Here is a 25,934-nt window from a genome sequence, read left to right on the forward strand (position 1 = left end):
ACTTTGTTTGCTAACGAGTTAACTTCCAAGGCTCTCCACCCCAACTTAGTAGTTGTCCTTTAACCACCTGCTTTTTTAGCCAGGAGCTTTCTGATCAAATCTTTGGAGAGGTCAAAACATTGCATTTTATAAATAAACAAACTACCTCTCAATGCTGCCTTCCAGAAAGAGAATTTTAGAGTTATTCATCTTTTTTTTTTCTTTTCTTTCTTGCAACAGGGTTTCTCTGTGTAACAGCCTTGGCTGTTCTGGAACTTGCTTTGTAGACCTGGCTGGCCTGGAACTTACAGAGATCCACCTGCCTCCAGAGCACTGGGATCAAAGGTGTGCACCACCACACCTGAATTATTTTTGAGACAAGATCTTATTATGCAGCTCTGGTGGGCTTGGAACTCATTATGTAGACTAGTCTGGCTTTAAAACTTTTAGAAGTCCACCTGCTTCTGCCTCCTAAGTGCTGGCATTGGAGGCACGGGCCTGGCTTTTTCCTTTTTCTTTTCCTTGTTTTTCTCTCTTCACGAGCTAATATTTTTTTTTTCTCTTCTTTTCTCTTCAAGTGCTGATATTTTTATCTTATTCCTGCCCTTGTAGAAGATTGACAGCTGCACTTCATTAATTTACAACATCTAGTAGTAATTGTATGGTTGCTGTTTTTGATATGCATATTAAACCCCATTTTAATATCCCAATAAAGCAGTAAGAGACAACAGAACTTTAATTTGAGAATTTGAGGCCAACCTGATCTACACATAGTAAGTTCCATGCCAGTTAGTGCTACATAGAGAGCCTGTCTTAAAACAAACAAACAGAAAACCAAAAAAACCCACAAATTCCCCGTAGGGTCCGAATCACTAGGTATTTGAACCTTTACCATACTAGAATATTGATCTTATGCTATTTGTTGAATGATATTGAAAAACAGGGATGTTTAGTTACAAAGGTCCAAACATTGAATTTGCTTTTATGGGCACCATTATGTTGAAGTTTTAGGCTCTTTCAGTAAGTAAGAGGGCACTTACATCTCTATGAATAGCTGATCTCAGCTATAAAAATATGGCTTAAGGCAGGAGAGATGGTTCAGTGGTTAAGAGCACTCACTGGCTGTTCTTTTCAGAGGAGACTGTGGTTTGATTCCTAGCTCCCTTATGGCAATTATAACACCTGTAATTCCAGTTCTGCCTATCTGAATCCTTCTAGCTCTGCAGGTACCAAGCACATACATGGTATTCACGCAGGCACGCACTCGAACAGAGATAAAACAACCATACACATAAAGATTAAAAAGAAGAAGAAAAGAAGCAAGAACTGTAAATGTTAGAGCAAATTCAAGATGTCTACCAATTAATTTATCATGAGAGCTTCTAAACAGCAGCAGCTTCCAAGAGTATACTTTTAAATTAAATATAATTGTGTGTATATTGCATATGGATATATATTATTTATAAATATTTTAATGACTCTGAAATCACATGTATCTTTAAAATGGGATGCATATTTAATGTAGTGATAGTAATTTTTGCCTTGAATAGAAACACTGCTATGTGTCATAGTCAGTGGCTTCTTGTCACAGAGAACAAATAGTAGTAACTGTATAATGGAACACTTTTATTTTTATTGTTATTATTTTTTCCAGTTTTTCGAGACAGGGTTTCTCTGTGAAATAGTCCTGGCTGTCCTGGCACTCACTCTGTAGACCAAGCTTGCTTCCAACTCGAGATCCTTCTGCCTCTGACTCCCAAGTGCCTGGAATTAAAGGCATGGGCCACCACTGCCTGGCAATGAATCACTTTTAAAGAATGGTTCTTAATTCTGGGTCCTTTTAGAAAGAAATGCTTCATATTTTTAAAAGATTTTCTTTAAAGTTGTTTTGAAAGGGGAAAGCCAATTAATTGGAAAATGGATTTATGTAAAAATCTTACTGTGATAAGTCTAAAAAATAGTATTTCCATTGATTTCTGAGGATGTAATCGTAATGTAAGCTGTGTGACTGAGACTCACTTACACATGGCGGGTTTGTCTTGTAGGTGCCTAAATCCATGCTTCAGCCTATGGACTCTTCCTCCCCCTTTCCAAAGGATCCTCTATTGAGGAAAGAAAAACTGCAGGACCTCATGACCCAGATTCAAGGAACTTGTAACTTTATGCAAGTATGAGCTGTTTTGTTTTATTTTGATCTTAGGATATTTTTTATTCTTTGACAACTTCTTACATGTATAGTGTATCTTGATCATGTCCAGTTCAAATTCCCCCTTCCCATTGTCTTTTATAGCCCCCAATACTTCCCAGTTCCACCTTCATATTCTCATGAATATGAGAATATGAAACAAACCACAGCATTTCGTTAGTGCTGCCAGTATGTGTATGAGTGTGGGACCATTTACCCATTTATCAGAGAAAAAGCAATCTAGCAGCCACAAGAAAAATGATGAGCTCCCATCACCTCCAGCAGCTATCAATTGTTGTTAGCTCTTCAGCTAGATGTAAGCCTCATAAATCCCTTATCTCATCCTCCCTGGGATATTGACTAGCTTGGATTTCTGTAGGTCGCCATAGCTTCCATGAGTTCAGGAACACAAGAGCTTTGGCATGTCCAGAAGAGTGTTTCACGGTACTCCTCCCAATCTTCTGTGCTTGCCTGTGGGATAATCCTTGAGCTTTGAAGGTGTTGATGCGTGTGTCCCACTTAGAGCTGAGTGAGCATTTAACAGTCATTCTAAACACTTTGGCCAGTTATGAGTCTCTGCACTGACTTATGCCCATGGCAAAAGGCTTCTCTCTGACCAAGGTTTAAAATAGTACTAAGCTGGGCAGTGGTGGTACACACCTGTAATCTCAGCACTTGATAGGTGGATCTCAGTGAGTTTGAGGCCAGTCTGATCTGCAGACTGAGTTCAGGACAGCCAGAGCTGTTACACAGAGAAGTCTCAAAAACAAAACAAAAAAAGCATAATGTATTTAGGAGTCAGGGCTGCTGTGGGCCATTGGTAATTACCCTAAGACTGACAATCTGTTTGCTACTTGGTCTTTCAGGTCCCACTAAAAAATTATGAGACACTCATCATCTGCCTTCAAAGCTGTAGAAGATTGGAAACTTGTGTTAAATCAATAGTTAAATGATAAATTGTGTAAAAGACTTTTTTCACTTTAAAATAGGGTCTGACTGTGTAGTCTTGCTAGCCTGGTACTCACAGTGTAGATCAGACTGGCATTGAATTCATAGAGATCAGCTTGCTTCTGCCTCCCAGGTGCTGGGATTAAAGGCCTATGCCACCAATCCATCATGAAAGACTATGTTTAATTAAATAGTGTGACATAGACTCTTAGAGAATATCAGAGCAGCAGTATATTATTGAGGCCTGACTACTCAAGTAAACAAAGTAAATGTAAATAAAGGATCTTTGAGCTTTGGATTTAAACACCTGGGTGTAAACACCAATCCTATTTCTTGCCTCATAACTCCAGTCAGTTTCTTTAATTTCCAGCCCTAGTCTGCAAAGTGAGAGATAATTTGAAGATAAATGAAAGAGCTAGGATGCTTCCCACAAATTTTCTAGCTCTGGGAGGTTTTCTTGAGAGAACCCTGATACACAGATATGAGAAGAGAATGTTTATCAGTATGAACCAGTAGGTGATTGAGATAAAAATAAATAGGCCTTCTCATTAGTTAGGTATAATAAAATCCAATTTCAAACAGACTAAGGCCAACATTTTATGCTTAAGACTCATATCAGGAGTGCATGTCTAAGTTGGGCTTTAGAATCATGTTCTAGTTTAATACTTGACCCAATGTTGAGGTTTGACAGTAACCTTGGGGTTTAGTTTTGACTCTTTAATTTCTTGTTTAAGAATAATTTGTTAACATCACAAGGAAGAGCCAGGAAATGGTGGCACATACTTCTAATCCCCAAACTCTGGAGGCAGATGCAGGTGGATCTCTGTGAGTTTGAGTCCAACATGGTCTACAGAGAGAGTTCCAGGACAGCTAGGGCTGTTACACAGAGAAACCCTGTCTCAAAAAACCAAAACAAACAAAAAACCAAAACCACAAGGTAGGAATTAGCTAGATGTCTGCACCTTTAGTAAAAGTTGTGATCAATACAGTTAGCTACTTAATCACTTTAAATGAATCATCTGTGTTTCTTCTCACTATTTAAAATCTTATCTTTAGGAATCTGTTCTAGATTTTGACAAACCCTCAAGTGCAATTCCATCGTCACAGTCGCCTTCAGCTTCTCCAGGTAACCCAGTAGGAGAATAATAATTCTAAAGACTTAAAACACACAGCTTTATAGTTAACAACTATTTCTTTTACGAATCATTCACTCCATATAGCTTAAGTGTTTATTAATTTATTCTAATTATATCCATCAGTCAGTAGAGTTGCATAGGGACAAATTATCATTAGGACATAAGTATACTTTGGTAACATGTTTATATTTGTTAGAGAAAAATCCTCAGATGGGCAAGTAGAAATGCTTAATAGCTGCTTTATCAATTTTCCATGTTCTTTCTGGAGTGATTTCTGACTAGAACCTGCTTGACCTTTGAACTGTAAATCTAGTGTGGAGGCTTTTGAGTACTGATATTTAGAACAGTGAATACCATGGTAACTGATGATGGAACCTTAATCTAAAACTGGTGTGATGCCTCAAAGCTGAGGCCTCTGGCTCCCTGCTAATTTCTCTCAGGTAAGGAATGACATGATCAAGCTATAGTCCAACCGTGATAAGCATTGAACACCTGCTAAAGACTTATGCTGTAGTGCTGGGCGAAGCAAACGAGTAGTGACTGGTTAATGAGAGAAACCAAACTAAAAGCTATGTAATTGTAGAAAGTATATTATTATGTGTAACCACAGGGGAAAAAATCTAAACAAACAGATGACCAGCTAAGACTTACTATTAAGATTATGTGTATCAGTTAGTGACAACTCATATGGCTTAGTCTTTGTCTTCCAGATTATTATCCCCAGTAATTTTTTTAAAGTCATAGTTCTTTTATTTTGGAAGCTTTAATGCTTTTGCCCATATAACCTTAAAACATCAGCATGGGGGCTGAAGAGGTGGCTCAGTGGTTAAGAACATGTATTGTCCTTGCAGAAGACCAGAGTTCAATTCCCAGCACCCACATCAGGCAGCTTACAACTGCTAGTAACTCCAGCTCCAGGGGATGGTCCTAACATCAGGTACATGTCCATATACAGACATACACACATGTGTGTGTAAATAAATAATAATAAAAATGTTAAAGACAAAAACAAGAACAAAAAACTGCGTTACCATATACCACAGATGGAATTAGTGTTTCTAACTAGTATCCAATCTACTCTCTTCAAGGTTGCAGTAGGAACCTGTTCTTCCAGCTGATACTTTGTGAAGAGTAAACTTTGTCTTGTCAAGTTGACATGCATTACTCCCCTTAATTGTTTGATTTATTTTAGTTTCTACAGTATCTGCAGAACAAAACTTGCCCAATCAAAATGATTTTCTTCAAGAGCCATTACAGGTAACTTCTAGATTAATTTGTCTTATACTCTTCTTTGCTTCAAGGGGGAAGACTTCTTACTTTGTCAAGAATAATCATAAAGTTTTTTTTTGTAGGTTTTATCTTAGACCTACTAGAAGAGGCGTGCGTGCGTGCTACTATTATTGGAGACAAAGTCTCTTAATATAGCCCAGGCTGGCCTTGAACTCACTCTGTAGCATATACTGGTTTAGAACTTGTGATCCTCTTGCCTTAGGAGTGCTGGAATGTTGTCCTGTGCTAGCATTCTTGTAGCATTTATGCTTTTAATAACCTCTCTAGGTGAGTCTGCATACCTACACTTAGAACCCCTAGTCTCAAACACCATGTTTACTCACCAGTATGTAAAGTTACTTCTGGCTACTCAAAGTGATAATTTAGAGGCAAGAGTGATTGCACCTTATAAATGAATACTAATAGTAAAGATTTTGTTGTTAAGTAAAACTTCATTTGCCCAGTGTGGTGCTAGACATTGAATGAATCTAGCTAGGCAAATGCTCTGCCACTGAGCTACATCTGCAACCCCATCAAATGAAGCTTTAAATAAAATTTGACATTTTGTTTGTTATTTTGAGCCAGGGTTTGCTTTGTAGTCTAGTGTGGTCTTGTGATCTTCCTGTTTCATTCTTCTAACCCTGGGTAATAGGTGCATTCCATGGTACTGGGTTTCAACGTATGTTTAGTTTAACTATTGAATGGACAAAGGAAGATTAGTTTAGTATCTGGGTTTTTTTCCCCCTTGTACATAAGTATAGCTCAACAGAAGCCAGTCTCATTTATGATGGGTTGACTTATTATTTTAATTCAAAGTACTGAAAAAAGCATAGTTTCAGAACAAGCTCATAAACCTAATATTTTTGTTAGATCTAAATAATGTGTGTTTAGTATATAAAATGTTCTAAAGTATTACAAAAAATTTTCCCTAAACTCTCTTTGGAGGTGGTGGTGGAAGACAGGATCTGTCTGTGTAGCCCTGGTTGGCCTATCAAACTCTTTCTCTTTCTGATGTGAAAGTGAAAGTGTGTGTGTGTGTGTCTGTCTGTCTGTCTGTCTGTCTGTCTGTCTGTCTGTCTGTCTGTCTGTGCACATACCTGTGTCTGTTTTTTTTTTTTTTTTTTTTTGAAACAAAGTCTTATGCAACAGTATTCAGGTGGACTTGGAGTTCACTATGTAGTTGAAGAGGATGACCTTGAACTCTTGATCCTCCTGACTCTACCACCTAGTGCTTGGAGCAGGTTATAGAAACATAACTACTCTGATGTTCAGTTAACATGCATTGATTTCTGTGATGCACCTGTGATGTTATGCACCTGTGATGTTACTGGAGCTTCTAAGAACCACGAGGAAGTATTGGGATGCAGCATTGGATGCGCAAGCACTTAGCTACCACTCCTGCTAGATTGTTTTTCGTAGGCTTCTCTTGGATTCTAATACCTTTTTGTATCATAGGTTTCCTACCAAACTGCTCTTGGTGTTTTATTGTTAAGTTGTCACGGCCTTCATTCCTTTTGTGCTTGTTTCTAGTTTTTATTATTTATTTATTGGGTTTTTTGAGACAGGGTTTCTCTGTGGCTATCCTGGAACTAGCTCTTGTAGACCAGGCTAGTCTTGAACTCACAGAGAGCTACCTGCCTCTAGCTCCCGAGTTGGGATTGAAGGCGTGCGCCACCACTGCCTGGCTTCTAGTTTTTATTTTATACCTGCTTCTAACTCATAATTTTCCTAGAACTTTGATACTGCTTTGATCTTCGTGGAGCTTGTCCATCGTTTTTTATACTTCTGCCTGCCTCTGTAGGGCATGAAAAGTCTTTAGACTGGAAGCATGATTAGCCCTGTACCTAGCTTGTCAGCATGCACTGTGAAGTGTCAGCCACATTGCAGATCTGACACCAGATTTTCATGGTCAGCAAGGCTGTAGTGTAACTGGGACACAGTCCTGGAAAGGCAGTGTGTAAATCTAAGTGTTCTGCTATTGAACTTTATTCTAATTTTGGGCAGATTAGTTTACTTTTCTTTGTTGCCTTTCTTTTGGTTGTTGTTGTTTTCAAGATAGGGTTTCTTTGTGTAGCTCTGGCTGACCTGGAACTCATTCTGTAGACCAGGCTGGCCTCTAACTAAGATTCAGAGATCAGTCTGCTGCCTCCTGAGTGCTGGGATTATAGGCATGCATCACCACTGCCCAACTATTTGCTTCTTGATGCCACTAAAATAAGGATAATAGTGCTTACTACACGGATTTGCTAGAATTAAGTGAATTAATAAATGTAATGCACTTAACATACTGCCTGGTACCACTGAGTGCTAGTAAAAGTGACATATCAGGGAGTCCAGCACCCAGGAAATTTGAAGTGAACACAGAATGTGTTGACAATGCTTTCTGTCTTTCTGTGTCTAGGTGACATCCTCAGTTACTTGTAGCTCAAATGCTTGCTTGGTTACTACTGATCAGGCTTCTTCGGAAACTGAAACAGAACTTATGACCTCAGAGACCTCTGAGGTAATGAGACCTTAATTACTTTGCTGTCTCAAAGAATGGCAGAATGAGCTTATGAATTACTGGCATGATTGGAATTATGATGTTTGTATTTGTTAATGCATTATTTTCTGTAGATGTGTGATCCCAGAACATACACAGGTCACTATTTTAGCTTTGCCATGTATGTAGATTTAATAGTGCTTATCTTACCTGATGTAGTAAATGTATTTTTAGAATTATCATTTTTTAGTTTTTTAAAGATTTATTAATTTTTTATGCATGTATATATGTGCACCACATGGTGCTTGGTACCCGAAGAAGGCGGAAAAGGACATTAGATCCCTGTAACTGGAGTTAAAGATGGTTGTGAACTACTGTGTAGGTGCTAGGAATTGAACCAAGGTTCTCTGCAAGAACAACAGTGTCTCTTAACTGATAAGCCCTCTCTCCAGCCTCCCTATTACTTTTTTTTTTTTTTTTTTTTTTTTTTTTTTTTAGTTTTTTTGAGACAGGATTTCTCTGTATTGTTTTGGAGGCTGTCCTGCAACTAGCTCTTGTAGACCAGGCTAGTCTCGAACTCACAGAGATCCACCTGCCTCTGCCTCCCAAGTGCTGGGATTAAAGGCATGCACCACCAATGCCCAGCCTATTACTTTTTTTTTTTATTTTATTTATTACTTTTTTTAAAAAAATTTATTTATTTATTATGTATACAGTGTTCTGCCTGCATATGTGCAGGCAGGCCAGAAGAGGGCACCAGATTTCATAACGGATGGTTATGAGCCACCCTGTGGTTGCTGGGAATTGAACTCAGGTCCTCTGGAAGAGCAGTCACTGCTCTTAACCTCTGAACCATCTCTCCAGCCCCCTGTTTTTTGAGAAGATCTCCTGTAGCTCAGGCTGATCTTGAATTCCTGATCCATTTCAAGTGTTGGGATTACAGGAAAGTATCACTCAGCTTAGTTACTACTTTATTAATTAATTTTAATAAGTAGCATCCAGGGCTGCAGAGATGGTTGGTTTAGTGATTAAGAACATGTACTGAGGGACGGGCTGGAGAGATGGCTCAGCGGTTAAGAACACTGGCTGCCCTTCCACAGGACCCAGGTTCAATTCTTGTACCCACATGGCAGCTCACAGCTGTCTGTAGCTCTAGTTCCAGGGTATCTGACACCTTCACCCCAATGCACATAAAATAAAGTTAAATTATTAAAAAAAAAAAGAACATGTACTGATTTTGGAAAGGATCTGCATCTTGATTCCCTGCACTCACATCAGGAAGCTCACTACTACCCGTGACTGTAGCCACAGAGAATCTGAGGCATTTGGCTTCCATGGACACTTATACTCACATGCACAAAAATAGATATATTCACACACATACATACTTAAAAACAAAGTAGATCTTTAAAATAACAAAGAATTAAGTTTCTTATTGAAATTTTAATTTAAAAAAGAGAAAAGCAAAAACAGAGAGAGAGAGAGAGAGAAAGAGAAGCTTTAGGTAGGATTAGGATTAGGGAAAATATATTCATTTAACTGAAGATTTGTTTTTTTATAGTGTTATTAGCACTGAGTTGGAATGAGTTACAGTCTCTCTGACTCATCTTATCAAAAGCATTTTAACAAGCCAGAAGTGGTGACAACCCCCGCCCCCATTTAATCCCAGCACTCAGGAGGCAGTTGGGTCTCTGAGTTTGAGACCAGCCTGGTCTAGGAAGGGAGTTGAAGGCTGTCAAGGGTTACAGAGAGAAACTCCAAGAACAAACAAACAAAAAATGCAGAATCTTGACAGTATGAGGTTTGTGTGTGTAGTTCTAAATTTCAGCTTTGCTGTTTGAGCAAATCCTTGAGCTAGATAGACACAGATGGGATAAATTTTGGGGAAATTCAGTAACTGTTAGGTTAGAGTTTTGAGGTGAACTAATAAAGGAGAATTCATTATAGACTATAAGAAAGCATAGATAGTTGTTATAGTACTCATTTGGTCTAAATTAAGATAGATAACTTCTTTATGACACGAAAAAAAGTGACTTTTACTAAGTGACCTGTAGTGATCTCCTTTATAATCTTGTAGGGATTGGGTTTTATGTCATACTAATTTGGCTTTATAGGTAAAGATTACTTAAATTATATGAGTTGTGTTTTTTTTTTTTGTTTTTTTTTTTTTTTTTGTTTTTTTTGGCAGAGGACTTAGGAATTCATTAATCTTTTAAATAGAGAACTAACACTAAGGAACTCCCCAAGTTTTTCTTAAACTCAGTCTTTGCTTATATTCAGAGTAATATTAGATTATTAGTTGGAAAATAGCAATTCAGAGCTTGTAGAGAGCTTGGTGGTGGAGGAAGTTGTGAGCCCCTTGTGTGATACACACTTTGTCAGCACCCTATCAAAAAGCAAATGCTAGTGTGCATCCTCAGCAGACGAGATTTAAAAATTGTAAGCAAACGCTGCTCTCTGCATTCCTGTGTTCCCATGTCATCCTAAAGAACTTGCTGACTTGTGCCAGCTTGGGGCTTAGTGTAAATTAACCTCCTGTCATATGTATGGCAAGTGTGGCTGATGCTGCATTTCTCCTCCACAGATGGCCGTTTCCACAAGTAAGCCAGCATCTGCACTTACTTCTCCAAATCCCCCCTTGTCAAAGGGCTTCCAGTTACCTCCTGCAAGTGGAATCTCAGCATCCATTAGCACAGCACCCTTTCAAGCCTTGCAGACAGTGAGTATGTAAGGGCTACTGAATAGCCGTGGTCTCTCCCACACTGATCTTTGGCATTGGATGAAAATTTTGCCTTCATGTTGCTCTTATTTGGGTTGCTGGTGTTTACATTTGTCCACTGGAAAAAATGATGTTGTGACAGAGTATTATATCTACAACCTCCAGAATTTTCAAGAAGTATTTTTTTTTTCTTTTATTGAAAATAGACGGGCTGGAGAGGTGGTTCAGTGGTTAAGAGTATTCACTGCTCTTCCAAAGGTCCTGAGTTCACTTCCCAGCATCCACATGGCAGCTCACAACTGTCTGACGCCTTCTTCTGGTATGCAGATGTACATGTTAGACAAAGTATCTATATACATCAAATAAATAATAAAATAAAGAAAATAGGCTTTTTTCATACAATATATTTTGATTATAGTTTCCCTTTCTTTTCTTTTCCCTGTTCCTCTCCAGCTCCCCTCCTATCCATATCCCCTCCTATCTTTAGAAAACAAACTTGCATCTAAGAAATAATAATAAAGTAAAATTAAATACCATAAAAAATCAGAATATGAAAAAAATCAAACAAGAAAAAGAACCAAAGAAAAAGCACAAGAATCACATATATATAGATGCAGCAACACACATGTTTGAACACACAGGAATCCCATAAAATCCCCAAAACTGGAAGCCATAGTATATGTTCAAAGGACCTGTAAGGTAGAAAAAAGGTTTTAACATGAGACAGAGAACCTCCAAGGATGCTGTTGAGTTTGTTTTATGTTGGCCATCTACTGCTGGGCATGGGGCCTACCCTTAAGATTTGTTCAAGGAGATTTTTTTTATCAGAGCCTTGTTTCCTCTCTGAAAATTAATAGACAAAGCTTAGGACCCATGTAAGAATGTGTGTGGTTGATCCCCTGTACTCCCTCCTCACAAAAGGAATATGTGGGTGGTAAACATTGTTTTGATAACAGCTAATGTTAATCGTCACCAGTTCTGTATTACTGAGGGTCCTAGCATCAGTAACCTGAAACAAAAGGATACATATATATGTTAGTTCTCTTACTGTTGAAACATTCTTTTAATTTTATTTTAGTCTCATTCTGGTTCATAGAAGTTTTGGTTTGTTCAGGTGTGTGTGTGTGTGTGTGTGTGTGTGTGTGTGTGTGTGTGTTCTCAATGTGTATTCTGCAATTGTAGTGTAAAACTTTAAAAAAAAAGATGGTATTGCAGAGCCTGCAGAGGTGGCTCAAAAAGAGCACTTGCTGCTCTTATAGAGGACCCAGATTTGATTTCTGGTACTCACATGGTGGCTTGCAGCTGTCTGTAACTGCTCTTCCAGGGGATCCCCACATCCTCTTCTAGCTTTTGTGGGTAGCAGCCATACACATGATAAACATACATACATACATACATACATGTATATGAACATACATATATATATATATATATATATATATATATATATATATATGAAGGCAAACATTTCACACAAAAAAGTCCTTAAAAAAGAGAAGAAAGAAAAAGATAGTGTGATACTAGATTTGTATAATTTTTCAGGGGGAGAAAACCTTTCAATATAGCAGTACATGCCTTTCCTGTTGGTGTTTCATCTGGGACCTTGGGGATAGTGGTAGTGGGTGAGCAGTATAGAGCAGGCCCAGACCAGGGCTGCTGAACTCAGTAGCATGTATTTATGGACCCTCCTATTCTGGCTGCACAGTTTGAGGGTCTTTTTCTTGCTTTTCTTCTTTCCTTGGCAGCCTCATAATATTGTCGCACAAATTTAGTTTTTCTTTTCCCAATTAAAAGCAGACAGTGGTTCATCACATGATGAAATAGAATCCTTTACCTGAACTGTTGAAGTCCTGCCTAACCTGTCAGACTACTCTACTGGGCTTGTCTTGTGTTGTTTTGTCAGAGTCCCTCTTTGTTGATGGTTTTCTTCATCTGTTCTGCCTCTTTGAAGCCTGCCTAGTTCAAGCAGGTTCTCATTCATTTTATTTAGCAGGAGGTAAGGCCCTATCTATTTTTAAAGATTTATTTTTGCTATTTTTAATTATGTGTATGTGTCTGTGTATGGGTATGTACATAGGAGTGCAGGTGCCTTCAGAGGCCACAGGCATTAGATCATCCTGTACTGTAGCCTTCTCTACAAGAACAGTAGCATCTCCTAAAAGCTGAGTCTTCTCTCAAGCTCTTTTAAAAGCACATATCAGGTTTTTTGTTTTTTGTTTTGTTTTAGAGACAGGTCTCACTCTGTGATCTGGATGTTCTGGAACTCACTATGTAGACTAGGCTGACCTTGAACTCACAGAGATTCAGCTAGGCACTGTTTTTTGTTTTTTTTTTGTTTTTTTATTAGTTCAAATTAGGAACAAGCTTGCTTCACATGTCAATCCCTTCTCCCTCTCCCTCCCCGTAGGCACTGTTTTTTGTTTGTTTTGAGACGGGTTTTTATTTTTGTTTTGGAGACAAGTTCTCACTATGTAATGCTAGCTAGCCTGGAACTTGCTATGTAGACCAGACTGTCCTTGAATTCAAAACTATATGCCTGCCTCTGCCTCTTAAATGCTGTGATTGAAGGTATACTCTATCATGCTAGCTCAGGAATTCTTTTTATTCACCAGAGGTACAGAAATGAAGAACAAAACAAACCACTAAAGCTATTCTGGAAGCTGGTCTTTTACCATGGAAGGGAGAGAATTAGAGAGATGAGAGACAGTTACTCAATACTCAAGTGTACTGCACACAAAAATCGTCAGAGTAGGGAAGGCAAAGGGAGACACGTGTTAGCTCATGACTTGTGCTTAGGTGTCTGGAAGACTCCTGCATGGTGGAAATTTAACAACTGCTTTCTTCTTGCTGGAGATTGAACCAAGGGTCTTGCATATACACTAGGCAGGAGTTCTGCCTTTGAAGTTTTTAAAGTCTTTTAAAAATTTATTCTTGGGCTGGAGAGATGGCTCAGAGGTTAAGAGCACTAATTGCTCTTCCCCGAGGTCCTGAGTTCAATTCCCAGCAACCACATGGTGGCTCACAACCATCTGTTATGAGATCTGGTGCCCTCTTCTGATGTGCAGATATACATGGAAGCAGAATGTTGTATACATAATAAATAAATAAAATCTTTAAAAAATTATTCTTTGAAAAACTTATACATTTATATGATCTGTTCTGATCATATCTATCTACCATTACTTCATAGCCATTTACTACTACTCCACCCCCAGCTTCCTCTAAGACCCCCATCTTTGTCTATCTCCTTTCTAATGTCATGGCTATTGTCAGTAATAACCCTGAGTCCACTTAATGTTACCTGTATGTGCATGGATGTGAGACCATTCATTGGGAAGCGAGTCATGTACTAGGGGTCACATCCCCAAAGAATGGTGACTGCCCCTTCCTCCGCAGTCATTGACTACCGTAGTTCCCTCTATCGAGGGTGTCTGGGGACCCTTCCTTCATCCATGCTGAAATTAAGACTGGGTTGAACTCGTGTAGGTTTTATGAAGGTGACCATACCTACTGTGAGTTGAAGTGTGCAACCACCATGTTATGTTCAAAAGTCATCATTTCTCAGCTCCTGTTCTCATCTACCAGCTCTCAAATTCTGTCTACCCCATCTTCCACCATGTTCTCTGTGCCTTGGATGAGGTGTGGTGGTTAAAAATGATTTATCTACATCTAAGTGCTCACTTATACTCAGCTAGTGTCTGCATTGACCATCACCCACTGCAAAAAGAAGCTTCTCTGATCAGAGTTCAAAGCAACATAAATCTATGGGTATAAACAGAAATATTTAGAAAGCTGCTTGACAGAATAAATATATCATAAAACACTAACAGTAGCTTTCGACCAGGTTTACAGTACCAGGCGTGAAACCCTGTGGTACAGGCCTCATATCCAGTCAGGGAGCAGCATGTTACTCTAATAACCATTATGCCACTATCGCATCAGTTGGCTCATTTCACCAGGTTGGTATTGTGACACGCAGGATCCATTGCAAGGTGAGACTTGATGCCTTTTTCTCTTCCAGTAACTCCCATAGCACCTTCTGGCTCTATGTAAACAAGACAGAAGGCAGAGACTTTCCTAGACAGGTGAATTGCTCTATGTCCCTCATCCAAAATGAGGGGTGTCTGCAGCAATAGGGTCCTACCATTTAATAGGCAACCAAGAGCAATGGCAATACCCGGTGTTTGTTTGGAGCCTTACTGACCAGGAACTCAGAGCGAGGTATCCCTTGGTTTGGCACTGCTTTTTTTTTTTTTTTTTTTCTGTTTAATTATTTGAGACAGGGTTTCACTTTGTAGCCCTAGCTGGCCTGGAACTTAGGCCTAGCTGGCTTTGAATTCAGAGATACACATATCTCTGCCTCTCAAGTTCTGAGGTCAAAGGCATGCAATACATGCCTAGCCTGGTTAGTTTTATTGTTACGTTGACGTGTCTGTTGGGGCATTGTCTTGATTGCTAACTGATGTAAGAGGGCCCAGCCCTGTGTGTGTGTGTGTGTGTGTGTGTGTGTGTGTGTGTGTGTGTGTGTGTGTGTGTGTGTGTGTGTGTGTGTGTTCCTTAGGCAGGCAGTCTTAAGCTGTATAAGAAAACTAGGTTAGCAAGAGCCTAGAATGATCCTGAGAATGAGACATCAAGCAGCATTCCTCTGTGGTTTCTACCATACTTCCTTGTCTGTGATTGAGCTCCTCTGTGAGAGGTGGAATAGCAAGCATGGAATAGCAAGGAGGCCTACTTTCAAGTAACTTGGAAGTGTAAGCCATATAAATCCTTTATAAATAAAACACTGGTCAGAGTGTTTTATCATGGCAACAGAAAGCAAACCAGAACACTCATTAGATTGTAATTCCCAGTGTTTCCCCTCTTCCTGCACCTCTATTCTACTTGTGTCTCTATGAAGTTACTTATTCTAGCTAGAAATGAAACTATTTTTCAAAATTTCCTTTATTAGCAGGTGCAGAGCAGGCACATATCTACACACAAGTGGAGGTCAGAGGACAATCTTATGGAGTTGGTTCTCTCCTTCCAGCTTGTTTCACTTAGCATAGTGTTTTTGGATAGGCGGTATAGATCATATTTTCACTTTTTTTATGGCTGAACACTATTTGAAGTTTGTGTCTTGTTTTACTCAGGAATAATGTTACTAAGGTCATATCATATTTGCTCAAGTCTTTGACTTCTTTTGGGTGGATACCTAGACATGAAACTGGTGGGTTTGTATTTACCTTTATAAGAAGCCATTATCTGTTTTCCACCATGCTTGTCCCATTTTTACCTTTCCCACCAGTAACGAGGGTCAAGTTTCTTCTCCTTGCTTAGTCTTGTTTTTCATATTTTGACAGTCGGTGGTCCTAGTGGATCTGAAGTGCTATCTCATAGTGGTTTTGGTTTGCATTTCCCGATGACTAATGATGATCAGGTTTTCACTGCTTTATTAGTTGTTTGTTGCCTTAGAATCTGGTAGAGCTGTACAGGTATTATTGAGGCATTTCCTCTGAGCCATACCCAGTGGTTTTGTGTGCTCTCTCTCTCTCTTTTTTAAAGGTGTTTAATATTAACGCACCTCTCCCTCCACTGAAAGAACAAGAAATGAAAGAATCCCCTTGTTCGCCTGGCTACAATCAAAATTTTACTTCAACAAGTACACAGACAATAACCCAATGCCAACTCCCAGCTATACACATAGAACAGACAGCCCAACCTCCAGAGACCGGTAAGATCTCTGCATATATTCTGTATAAGTAACACGTGCTAACTCAATGCCTTACTGGAGTACCCTCTGTGGCCACCTCACCTGGTCCCTGGGACTTTCAAAAAACAACAACCCTCTCCCTTTTTTTAAAATATATATATTTTTGGCCGGGCGTTGGTGGCGCACGCCTTTAATCCCAGCACTCGGGAGGCAGAGGCAGGTGGATCTCTGTGAGTTCGAGACCAGCCTGGTCTACAAGAGCTAGTTCCAGGACAGCCTCCAAAGCCACAGAGAAACCCTGTCTTGAAAAACCAAAATAATAATAATAATAATAATAATAATAATAATAATAATAATAATAATAATAAAAATATATATTTTTAAGTTTATGAATGTTTTGCTTGCAAGTCCTGATACTTTCAGAAGTCAGAAAAGGCATCAGATTCCCTGGAGCTGGAGTTAATGGATGATTTGAGCCAACACATGAATGCTGGAAATGGAACCCAGAGCCTCTATGAGAGAAACTAGTGCTCGTAACTGTTCAGCTATCTCTCCAGTATCTTGAACTGTTATTTTAAAGATCTGTTTTTATTTATATGTGTGTGTATACCACATGTTTATGGAGGCCAGAAGAGAGCATTGGATCTCTTTGGGCTGAGATTCCAGGCAGTTGTGAGCTGCCTGATGTAGGTCCTGGGGTCCTCTGAAAGAACAGCAAGTGTTGTTAACTGCTGAAGCATCTCTCCTGTCCCCTGATTTGAATTGTGAAGAGATGTAACGTCAGTGGCTGCTTTAGATTTGTTGGTTCTTATTTTGAATTTGGCTACCCTGGCTACCTGGTGTGAGTTGGCATCATATACTTGTTCTAGTTGTAACTTAGTTCATTTATTGTAGCACCTTGAAGGCTCATTCATACTGTGACATGTGCCAGGTTTCCTTCCTCCATAACTTGAGTAATATTCTGTTTCTGATATGTGTTTTTAAAGGGAGAAAATATAGGTTAGGGGTGTGCATGTTACATATATATCAATATATATTTTGATATATGTTGCAGGGTACCATCCTGATGGAACTGTTCAAGTAAGCAATGGCAACCTTGCCTTTTACCCAGCACCCACGAGTATGTTTCCCAGACCTGCTCAGCCGTTCATCGGTAGTCAGGCATCTGTGAGAGGATGTACACGTGGAGGGAGGTTACTAATGAATCCGTATCGGTCTCCTGGTGGCTACAAAGGTATGTTTTGAATCGAGTGTACTGAGTTATTGTATATACTTTCCTGCCTCAAACTGGATTCAATTTTGACTTTGTTCTGTCATTTCCATTTATAATTGTCTATTAGTAGGTAATAGAGTGCTTTAGAAAACTTTTACTTATGTTTTATTTATTACTGTTTTTCCTGAATATAAGTGCAGTGCTTGCAGATGCCAGAAGATGTTGTCAGATCTCCTGGTACTAGTCTCAGATAGTTTGGTGCTGGGGTCTGAACCCTGGTCTTCTGCAAGAGCAACCGGTACTCTTAAGCATTGAGTTATCTCTCTGGCCCTCCAGTATCTCTAATATAACTGTTTTCTGCAACAGACCTAACTTGCTGTCTGCAAAGCATATTGAAGAAGGGGGGTTGATCAGCTTGGTTTTCAAGGGGGATTTTGATTTTTATATTTGAATGATATCTTTTACTGATTGATTTAACTTTTTTTTAAATTTTTTTTTAAAGATTTTTATTTATTTATTATGTATACAGTCTTCTGCCTGCATGCCAGCAGAGGGCACCAGATCTCATTCAAGGTGGTTGTGAGCCACCATGTGGTTGCCGGGAATTGAACTCAGGACCTCTGGAAGAGCAGTCAGTGCTCTTAACCACTGAGCCATCTCTCCAGCCCATGAGCCATCTCTCCAGCCCGATTTAACTTTTAAAATGTGACATAATCAGACAAGGCTCATTTTCAAGTTACTTTCAAAGTATCTTGCAGATAAGAACAAGAGAATTTGAGTTCACATAATGGATTCTTGAGATTTAGTTATGGTTTCAAGTATTGTGATGGCAGCTTGATATTAGCAAAAGGACTTGATACTGAGGTTTTAAGTACCTAATTATGTTAGCCTCGTCCTCACCCAAACCCAACTTGTATATTTTAACAGCATTCCAAGTCATCAGAAAATGTTGGGCATGGTGGTACATGCTTTTTAACCCCATCACTTGGGAGACAGAGGCAGGTGAATTTCTGAGTTTGAGGCCAGCGTGGTCTGCCGAGGGAGTTCTGTGACAGCCAGGGCTACACAGGGAAACTCTCGTCTCAAAAAAAACAAAATAAATAAATAAATTGCCAGCAGAAGTATGGTATTTAAAAAAATTATTTATTATGTATGTAGTGTTTTGCCTGCATGTTTGCTTGCACACCAGAACAGGACACCAGATCTCATTACAGATGGTTGTGAGCCATCATGTGGTTAGTTACTGGGAATTGACCTCAGGACCTCTGGGAAAACAGCCAGTGCTCTTAACCTCTGAGCCATCTCTCCAGCCCCCGTGTTATGGTATTTTGCTGTAGAAACATTTTAGTATATTTTTAGTTATAGAAGACACAGATCTCTTTCACTCTGACCCATGGCCCCAACAAGGTGGGCTAAAATTGTAGCCTCCTTACACCAGTCTCTGACAAAGCCAGAAGTGGTATGACAAACAATACAAGAAAGCCCGCGTGGGCAAAGCCCTAGAGTCTAATCCTTTTGGAGGTGTTTCTCATGCAAAGAGAATTGTGCTGGAAAAATTAGGGGTTGAAGTCAAACAGACAAATTCTTCTACCAGGAAGTTTGTGAGAGTATGGCTTATCAAAAATGCCAAGACTATCATAGCATTTGTGTTCATTGATGGTTGCTTGAACTTCATCGAGGAAAATGATCAAGTTCTGGTTGCTGGATTTGGTCAAAAAGATCATGCTGGCTGGGTGATGGTGGCACATGCCCTTAATCCCAGCACACAGGATGCAGAGGCAGGCAGATCTCTGTGAGTTCAAGGACAGCCTGGTCTACAAAGCAAGGACAGACAGGGCTACACAGAGAAACTCTTGAAAAACAAAAACAAACAAACAAGAAAAATCAACCAAGCAAAAAAAAAAAAAAAACCCAAACAAAACAATCTCCCCCCAAACCAAACCCTTAAAAAGCAAAAACCAAACAACAACAAAGAACCTGCCAAATAAAAGTTATTGCTTTAGGTATTATTCTTAGAGTCTGCTTTAAGGTTGTTAATGTAGCCAGTGTTTCTCTATTGGCAAGAAGGAAAGGCCAACCAAGTCCATAAATTTTGACAGTGGGAACATAGTAATAAAATTTCATATTCTATAAAAACAAAAAAGAAGACATATATCTAATGATGACATTGTAAGATCTGTCCAACTTTTTCCCTTTAGTTTAACTTTTAGAGCCAGAGTTTAGTGAGCTTCGTTTCCCATTATTTTATGTATGCTGTTTGTTTATATATTAGGTTTTGATAGTTATAGAGGACCCTCTTCAGCTTCCAATGGGAATTACAATCAGCTGCAGCTGCAAGCTAGAGAATATCCTGGAACACCTTACACTCAGAGGGTAAGTAGTTATTGCTACTGAACTGTGGAACAGTTGTGGATGTCAGACTGGTAAACATTTTCCCTATCATCAAGGGAAGAAGGAATTTAAAAGTGTGAAGTACTGTACATGTTCACATAAGCTATTTACTCTTCCACTGTATAGGAAAAGGTCCAGAGGGTAAATTTCTTGTTTGTAGTTCACAGCAAGTAAATGGGATAAAAATTACATTGCAAATGATTTAAAAAAAAATGTGTCACTAAATTACCTTCAAGTTAACTTACTTTTTATATATAATAGTAGAGTTCATCTTTATAAGTTTAACTGTTTTGTATATTCTGATTTGATGACTCAGCAAATTTTCTTCTTTTTTGTATCTGACAAAACTGATTTAGATATTCCATTTTAGTAAGCCTTCTAAACTTTCTGTCATGGTTATATTTGGGTTACACCAGTATTTTTCTTTTTTTTTTTAAGATTTTATTTCTTTATTATGTATACATCATTCTGCTTCCATGTATATCTGCACACCAGAAGAAGGCACCAGGTCTCATAAGGGATGGTTGTGAGCCACCATGTGGTTGCTGGAAATTGAACTCAGGACCTCTGGAATAGCAGCCAGTGTTCTTAACCTCTGAGCCATCTCTTCAGCCCCAGTATTTTTCTTTTAAAACTTTATTTTATTTACTTATTTCTGTGTTTTGTATGTGTGTGTATGTGTACCATGGTACAGGTATAGAGGTCAGAGGATAATTTTAGGAATTGATTATCATGTGGGTTCTAAAGATTTAACTCAGGTCACTTTGGCTTGGTGACAGTGTCTTATCCATTAAGACTTCTTGATGACCCTAGTCTTTACATTTGATTTAAAAACTGGGTCATATTGAATAATTTATGTGCTCTTCTTGCTTGCTTTACTATGCTCCTTTATATTAAGATGATTGACAGAGGCCATCTATGCTTCTGAATTTCCATCATTACTCAGCACCGTGTTTTTTACATGGTGTTCCCTAAATGCCAATTAATCTGTACTTTTGGTGCCAAGTTAAATATTCATGTATTCATTTTAGGATAATTTCCAGCAATGTTATAAAAGATCAGGGACATCTAGTGGTCTTCAGGCCAATTCCAAAGGTAAGGGTAATTACCTGTATAGATTTGCCCAAAGCATGCTTGTATTTCACTGTATCCTCTGTCAATTTCTCTTTAAAGCACATTGCTTTCAGCATTTATCCATTGAAGTTCATTTTGTTTAACTTTAATTCTAAAGTATTGAATGAGGCAGTAGACTACCAAGAAGGATATGAAAACTGTCAATTTAATTGTGTATGTTTCTTAAAAAATGTTCTTTTCTTTACATGAGCACAATTTAACCTTTGATACAATGCCACATGCTAACTTTAGGTTGAGTCTGATGGTTCAAAAATGATGAGTTTTTTCTTTTTTTTAGATTTATTCATTGTGTGTGTGTGTGTGTGTGTGTGTTGCCTGCATGTATATTTGTACACCATGTGCATGCTTGGTGCCTTTGAAGTTCCAAATAAGGAATCTGATTCCATAGAACTGGGGCTACAGATGGTTGTGGACAACCACATGGGTGCTGAGAACTGAATGATGGCTCCAAAAATTATTATTGGTATGATTTATACCATTGATATATGGAGCAATGATAGATTTGAATAAGCAGCAGTTAAAACACAGGGTAGTGTACTTAATCATACTTGTTAATGAGAAGAGACCATTAAATGATTTAGTGTAATTGAAAAAGAATTGCTTAAAAAAAAAAGATTACTAAAGAGACATCTTTCTTTCTTTCTTTCTTTCTTTCTTTCTTTCTTTCTTTCTTTCTTTCTTTTTTTTTTTTGAGACACGGTTTCACTGTGTAGCTCTGGCTGTCCTGTAACTCCCTTTGTAGATCAGGCTGGCCTCAAACTCAAAGAGATTTGCCTGCTTCTGCCTCCCGAGTGCTGACATTACAGGCGTGCACCACCACCACCTGGCAAAGAGACATTTTTCAAAGCAAAGCAGTCTTCCTATTTTGAGGAAATGATCATATTGAGCAGTTTTTCATACAGCACCAAAAACATTATTTCAGGCCTGGGGAGATGGCTGTGTTGGGTAAAATGCTTACCATGCAAGCATGAAGACCTGAGTTGAGATTCCTAGCTTTCATGTAAAAAGCTAGATTCTGTGGCAGTAATATGCAACCCTAGTGGTAGTGGGCAGGTCTCTGAGGCTTGCCAGGACATTCTGTCTAGTTCTTGGTGAGCTCCAGGGTCAGTGGGAGACTCTGCCTCACAAAATAAGGTGGAGAGGGACTGAGGAAGCTATCTGATGTCAACCTCTTGGCTTCCTATACATGTACAGGGGTACCTACACCTACATGTTCACACACACATACACACACACACACACACACACACACACACACACACACACACACACACACGATTTTAAAATATTATAACATTAACTTGGAAATGAGAACCAAGCATTTACCTTGGGACTTAGTCCTCCTGTCAGAACATCTCTGAATGGCTTAGTTGTTGGTAGTTCTAAAAGCTGATGTCTCTTAGCTAATCTTAAATTATCTTGAGCTCTTGTGTATTATCTACTTTGAGTAGAAGATTTGTCACTGAAAAATTAACTGAATGAGAGTTATAGAAGAAAGGTAAGTAAAAAGTGCCCCAATCTGGTCTTAGTCTTTGTCATTGAGTTTTGGTAAATTACTCAATTTGGGGAGGAAGGCACCACATTTTCTTGACCTTTAAAAAACAGAAAGCAGTCAACTCCAGATTTCCCAGGACCTTCTGGCTATATTTTATTGCTTTTGTTTTGGAATCTTGTGTTTTCACTAGCTGACTAATGTTAAATGACCTGTGAAAGCTAAAGCCTCACTGAAAAACTCACTGTTATTAATGAACAGCAGAATGGAGCGATTCCTCTCAGGTGAGCAGCCCAGAGAGAGACAGCGAGACTTTTAACAGTGGAGACTCTGGGCAAGGAGACTCCCGGAGCATGACCCCTGTGGATGTGATGGTGACAAGCCCAGCAGCTGCCATCCTTCCAGTACACGTCTATCCCCTGCCTCAGCAAATGCGAGTTGCCTTCTCAGCTGCCAGAACATCCAATCTGGCTCCTGGAACTTTAGACCAACCTATTGTATTTGATCTTCTCCTGAACAATTTGGGTGAGACCTTTGATCTTCAGCTTGGTAGATTCAATTGCCCAGTGAATGGCACGTATGTATTCATTTTCCACATGCTAAAGCTGGCCGTGAATGTACCACTGTATGTCAATCTCATGAAGAATGAGGAGGTCTTGGTGTCAGCCTATGCCAATGATGGTGCTCCAGACCATGAGACAGCTAGCAACCATGCCATTCTCCAGCTCCTCCAGGGAGACCAGATATGGTTGCGCTTACACAGGGGAGCGATTTATGGAAGTAGCTGGAAATACTCCACATTTTCCGGCTATCTTCTTTATCAAGATTGAAATTCAGTTTGGAGTAAAAGAATGAAGTTCTCACTAGTGAATCTAAGGAAAAGTAATCCTTGCCCTGGTGATTGATTGACTGGTTGGGGAAAATATTTTGTTCCTAGAGGAAGAAAGAGGTCCTTACTTTTTTGTTTTCCTCTTTATGTGAAAACTTTGGAGCAGAATGACAATTAGCACTAATCTGGCACTTTATAAATTGTGATGTAGCCTTGCTAGTTACACAGTGAATATGTATTGTTTGCACTTAACCCTCAACTGTGTTAATGGTCCACTTACTGAACTGACTGCCTCAACTTCAGACAAGTTACAATGCCTTGTTGTGCCTCAATTAAAAAAAAAAAATCTTAGACTGCACCTCCAGTTGTTTCTGTTTGCATAAATGTTTGATTAAGAGATGAGCATTAATCACTGGTCGATTCATAAGTTCATGGGTTATTTTAAAAGAAGACCTTACATGTACTAGGTCTTTCTGGGGGTTCCTTTTCTCTGATACATATCTATCTCATTTATTAAAAGATGAATGTTTTTCACTGGCCAAACTGCACATTTTCCTTGTACCTGTTTTTACTTCCTTGCTATAGTGTCTCCCTTCTTTTAGTTACATTTTGGTGTCTGCTTTGTATATTAAAATAAGGCACAGTAAGAAATATACATGTATGCTCTGCTCTTAGTAAGATGCTGGGTTTAATTTGCATAGACAAAGTGCTGAGTAATCAAAAAGTTTAAGCTTTGTGTGTTTATATCCTGTCTCTGCAACTCCTAATTAACCTTGGGCTAGCAATTTTACCTCTAGGATTGAGCTCTCTTTTCTTCCCTTCTTCCCTCCTTGTTTTTAAAGACTATCTTCCCATATATAACTGGATCCATGTAATAGGATAGTTGCAAAATTCTACTAAGGACATATCTAAACATGTAACACATTGCTCTAGTTTTCTCCTCCCCCCCCATTCTGAAAACTAGGGTTTTGTGGCTATGTGTTCACTGTCTTAAACAGTTCAGCAGCCACTGTACTTTTGGCATTCATTGGAGAATTTTCTCATATTTCTTAGCTTAAACTTAAATTTCTTAATTGTCACTAAATATCTTATTTGTCAGTTACTATAAGGAGTTATTTCCAGAAGTACTTTGTTAACAATATTCAGGAATATATGAAGGATTAAAGAAGGACATTTTTAGCTATCAACTGATGCAACTCATCTGCCAAGGCAGAAAGTTATTTTGATTCTTGACTTTCATGTCCAGAACACAAAGCACATAGAGAAACACTGATACCATTAAATGACTGAGGGCAGGACAGTGTTCAGAAGCAGCTAGTTATCAGTCTCTTTCTCAAGTCTCTGAGTCTTTAGCTTAGTCTTTATTATTGCTACACAATCAATGCCTTTACAATATTGTTGGCAACTCTGTCCTCTCATGTTAAGTCCTATAACAATAGATTTGCTAATTAGGTTGTCCCGTAGCTGTCTTGAATTTCTAGGCTGGCCTGGAACTTAAAGAGAGAGATCTGTCTATCTTTGCCTCCCAAACACTTGAATTACAGGGGTTCACCACCATACCTGGCTATTCTGCCTTTTAAAACATACTGTGTGTGTGTGTGTGTGTGTGTGTGTGTGTGTGTGTGTGTGTGTGAGAGAGAGAGAGAGACAGAGACAGAGACAGAGACACAGAGAGACAGACGTGTATTGGAGCGCCAGGTCAGAAGAGAGCTTTGGATACCCTGAAACTGGGTGTTACAGGTGTTTGTGAGCCACTGTGTTAGTGCTGGGAACTACTGAGAATCCCTCTACCATTCCCCCCACCACCCCTTTTTTTTTGAGACAGGGCATTGGGGATTTGATTTGAACTGAGGTTCTCATGACTGAGCAGCAAGCACTTTACCCATTGAGCCATCTCTCTAGCCCAGATCAGGGACTAAATGCCTTCTTTAGCCAGAAACTCTGAACATTCTTTTGGCAAAGGCTGCTCAGGGCTTCTGGTTACTCATGATATTTTAACGGCTATTATCACTGACATTAATATAGTACTAAAATTCTTAAATTTACAAACTGTATGCATATTTTATCACTAGATACTGTGATGAAGAGCCCTGCCAAGATAGGCTCTTTTAGATGGAGGCGCTCAAGCATAAGCTAAATAACACTAACAGAAGGATATGATATTACCTGAGTAAACAGGAAGTGCATTGCAAAGAACATCCAAAACTCTAGAAATGACAAAGACATCTGGCTGCTTGGGCAGTCACCCAAAATTCCTCTGCAAGGTTGAGGCATTCATCTTTGGCCTACAGGCCTAGAGTATCTGGCAGACTCTTCTATGAAGCAGGCATTTTGAAGGACTGTCATGCCTTGTATTGACAAAGTTCAGCAATCACTTTTTTGTGTGTCCTGAAGAATGTCTGGCAGGCTTCTATATGAAGCAGGAATTCTGAAGGGCAGTCCTACCTTATCTTGGCAAAGTTAAGCAA

At 39.0% G+C, this 25,934-nt stretch overlaps 1 protein-coding gene across 3 annotated transcripts in view; it reads left to right on the top strand.

Annotated features, from left to right (window-relative positions):
* Caprin2 (caprin family member 2) overlaps positions 1-23,825 on the top strand; it is a 49,424-nt gene extending 25,599 nt beyond the window's left edge. For 2 of the 3 annotated variants that reach the window (XM_027430049.2, XM_027430048.2), the window contains 10 exons: positions 2,025-2,147; positions 4,169-4,238; positions 5,441-5,505; positions 7,919-8,020; positions 10,584-10,718; positions 16,260-16,428; positions 17,462-17,641; positions 19,893-19,993; positions 21,043-21,106; positions 22,899-23,825. In XM_027430049.2, coding sequence (XP_027285850.1) covers positions 2,025-2,147; positions 4,169-4,238; positions 5,441-5,505; positions 7,919-8,020; positions 10,584-10,718; positions 16,260-16,428; positions 17,462-17,641; positions 19,893-19,993; positions 21,043-21,106; positions 22,899-23,467 — 1,578 coding nt within the window. In that variant the 3' untranslated portion in view covers positions 23,468-23,825. The remainder of the gene's footprint in view (positions 1-2,024; positions 2,148-4,168; positions 4,239-5,440; positions 5,506-7,918; positions 8,021-10,583; positions 10,719-16,259; positions 16,429-17,461; positions 17,642-19,892; positions 19,994-21,042; positions 21,107-22,898) is intronic. The other variant, XM_027430050.2, reaches the window with a different exon arrangement.
* The last annotated feature ends 2,109 nt before the right edge of the window (positions 23,826-25,934 follow it).

The sequence above is a fragment of the Cricetulus griseus genome, chromosome 8 (assembly GCF_003668045.3).
Source record: "Cricetulus griseus strain 17A/GY chromosome 8, alternate assembly CriGri-PICRH-1.0, whole genome shotgun sequence".
Lineage (NCBI taxonomy): Eukaryota > Metazoa > Chordata > Mammalia > Rodentia > Cricetidae > Cricetulus > Cricetulus griseus.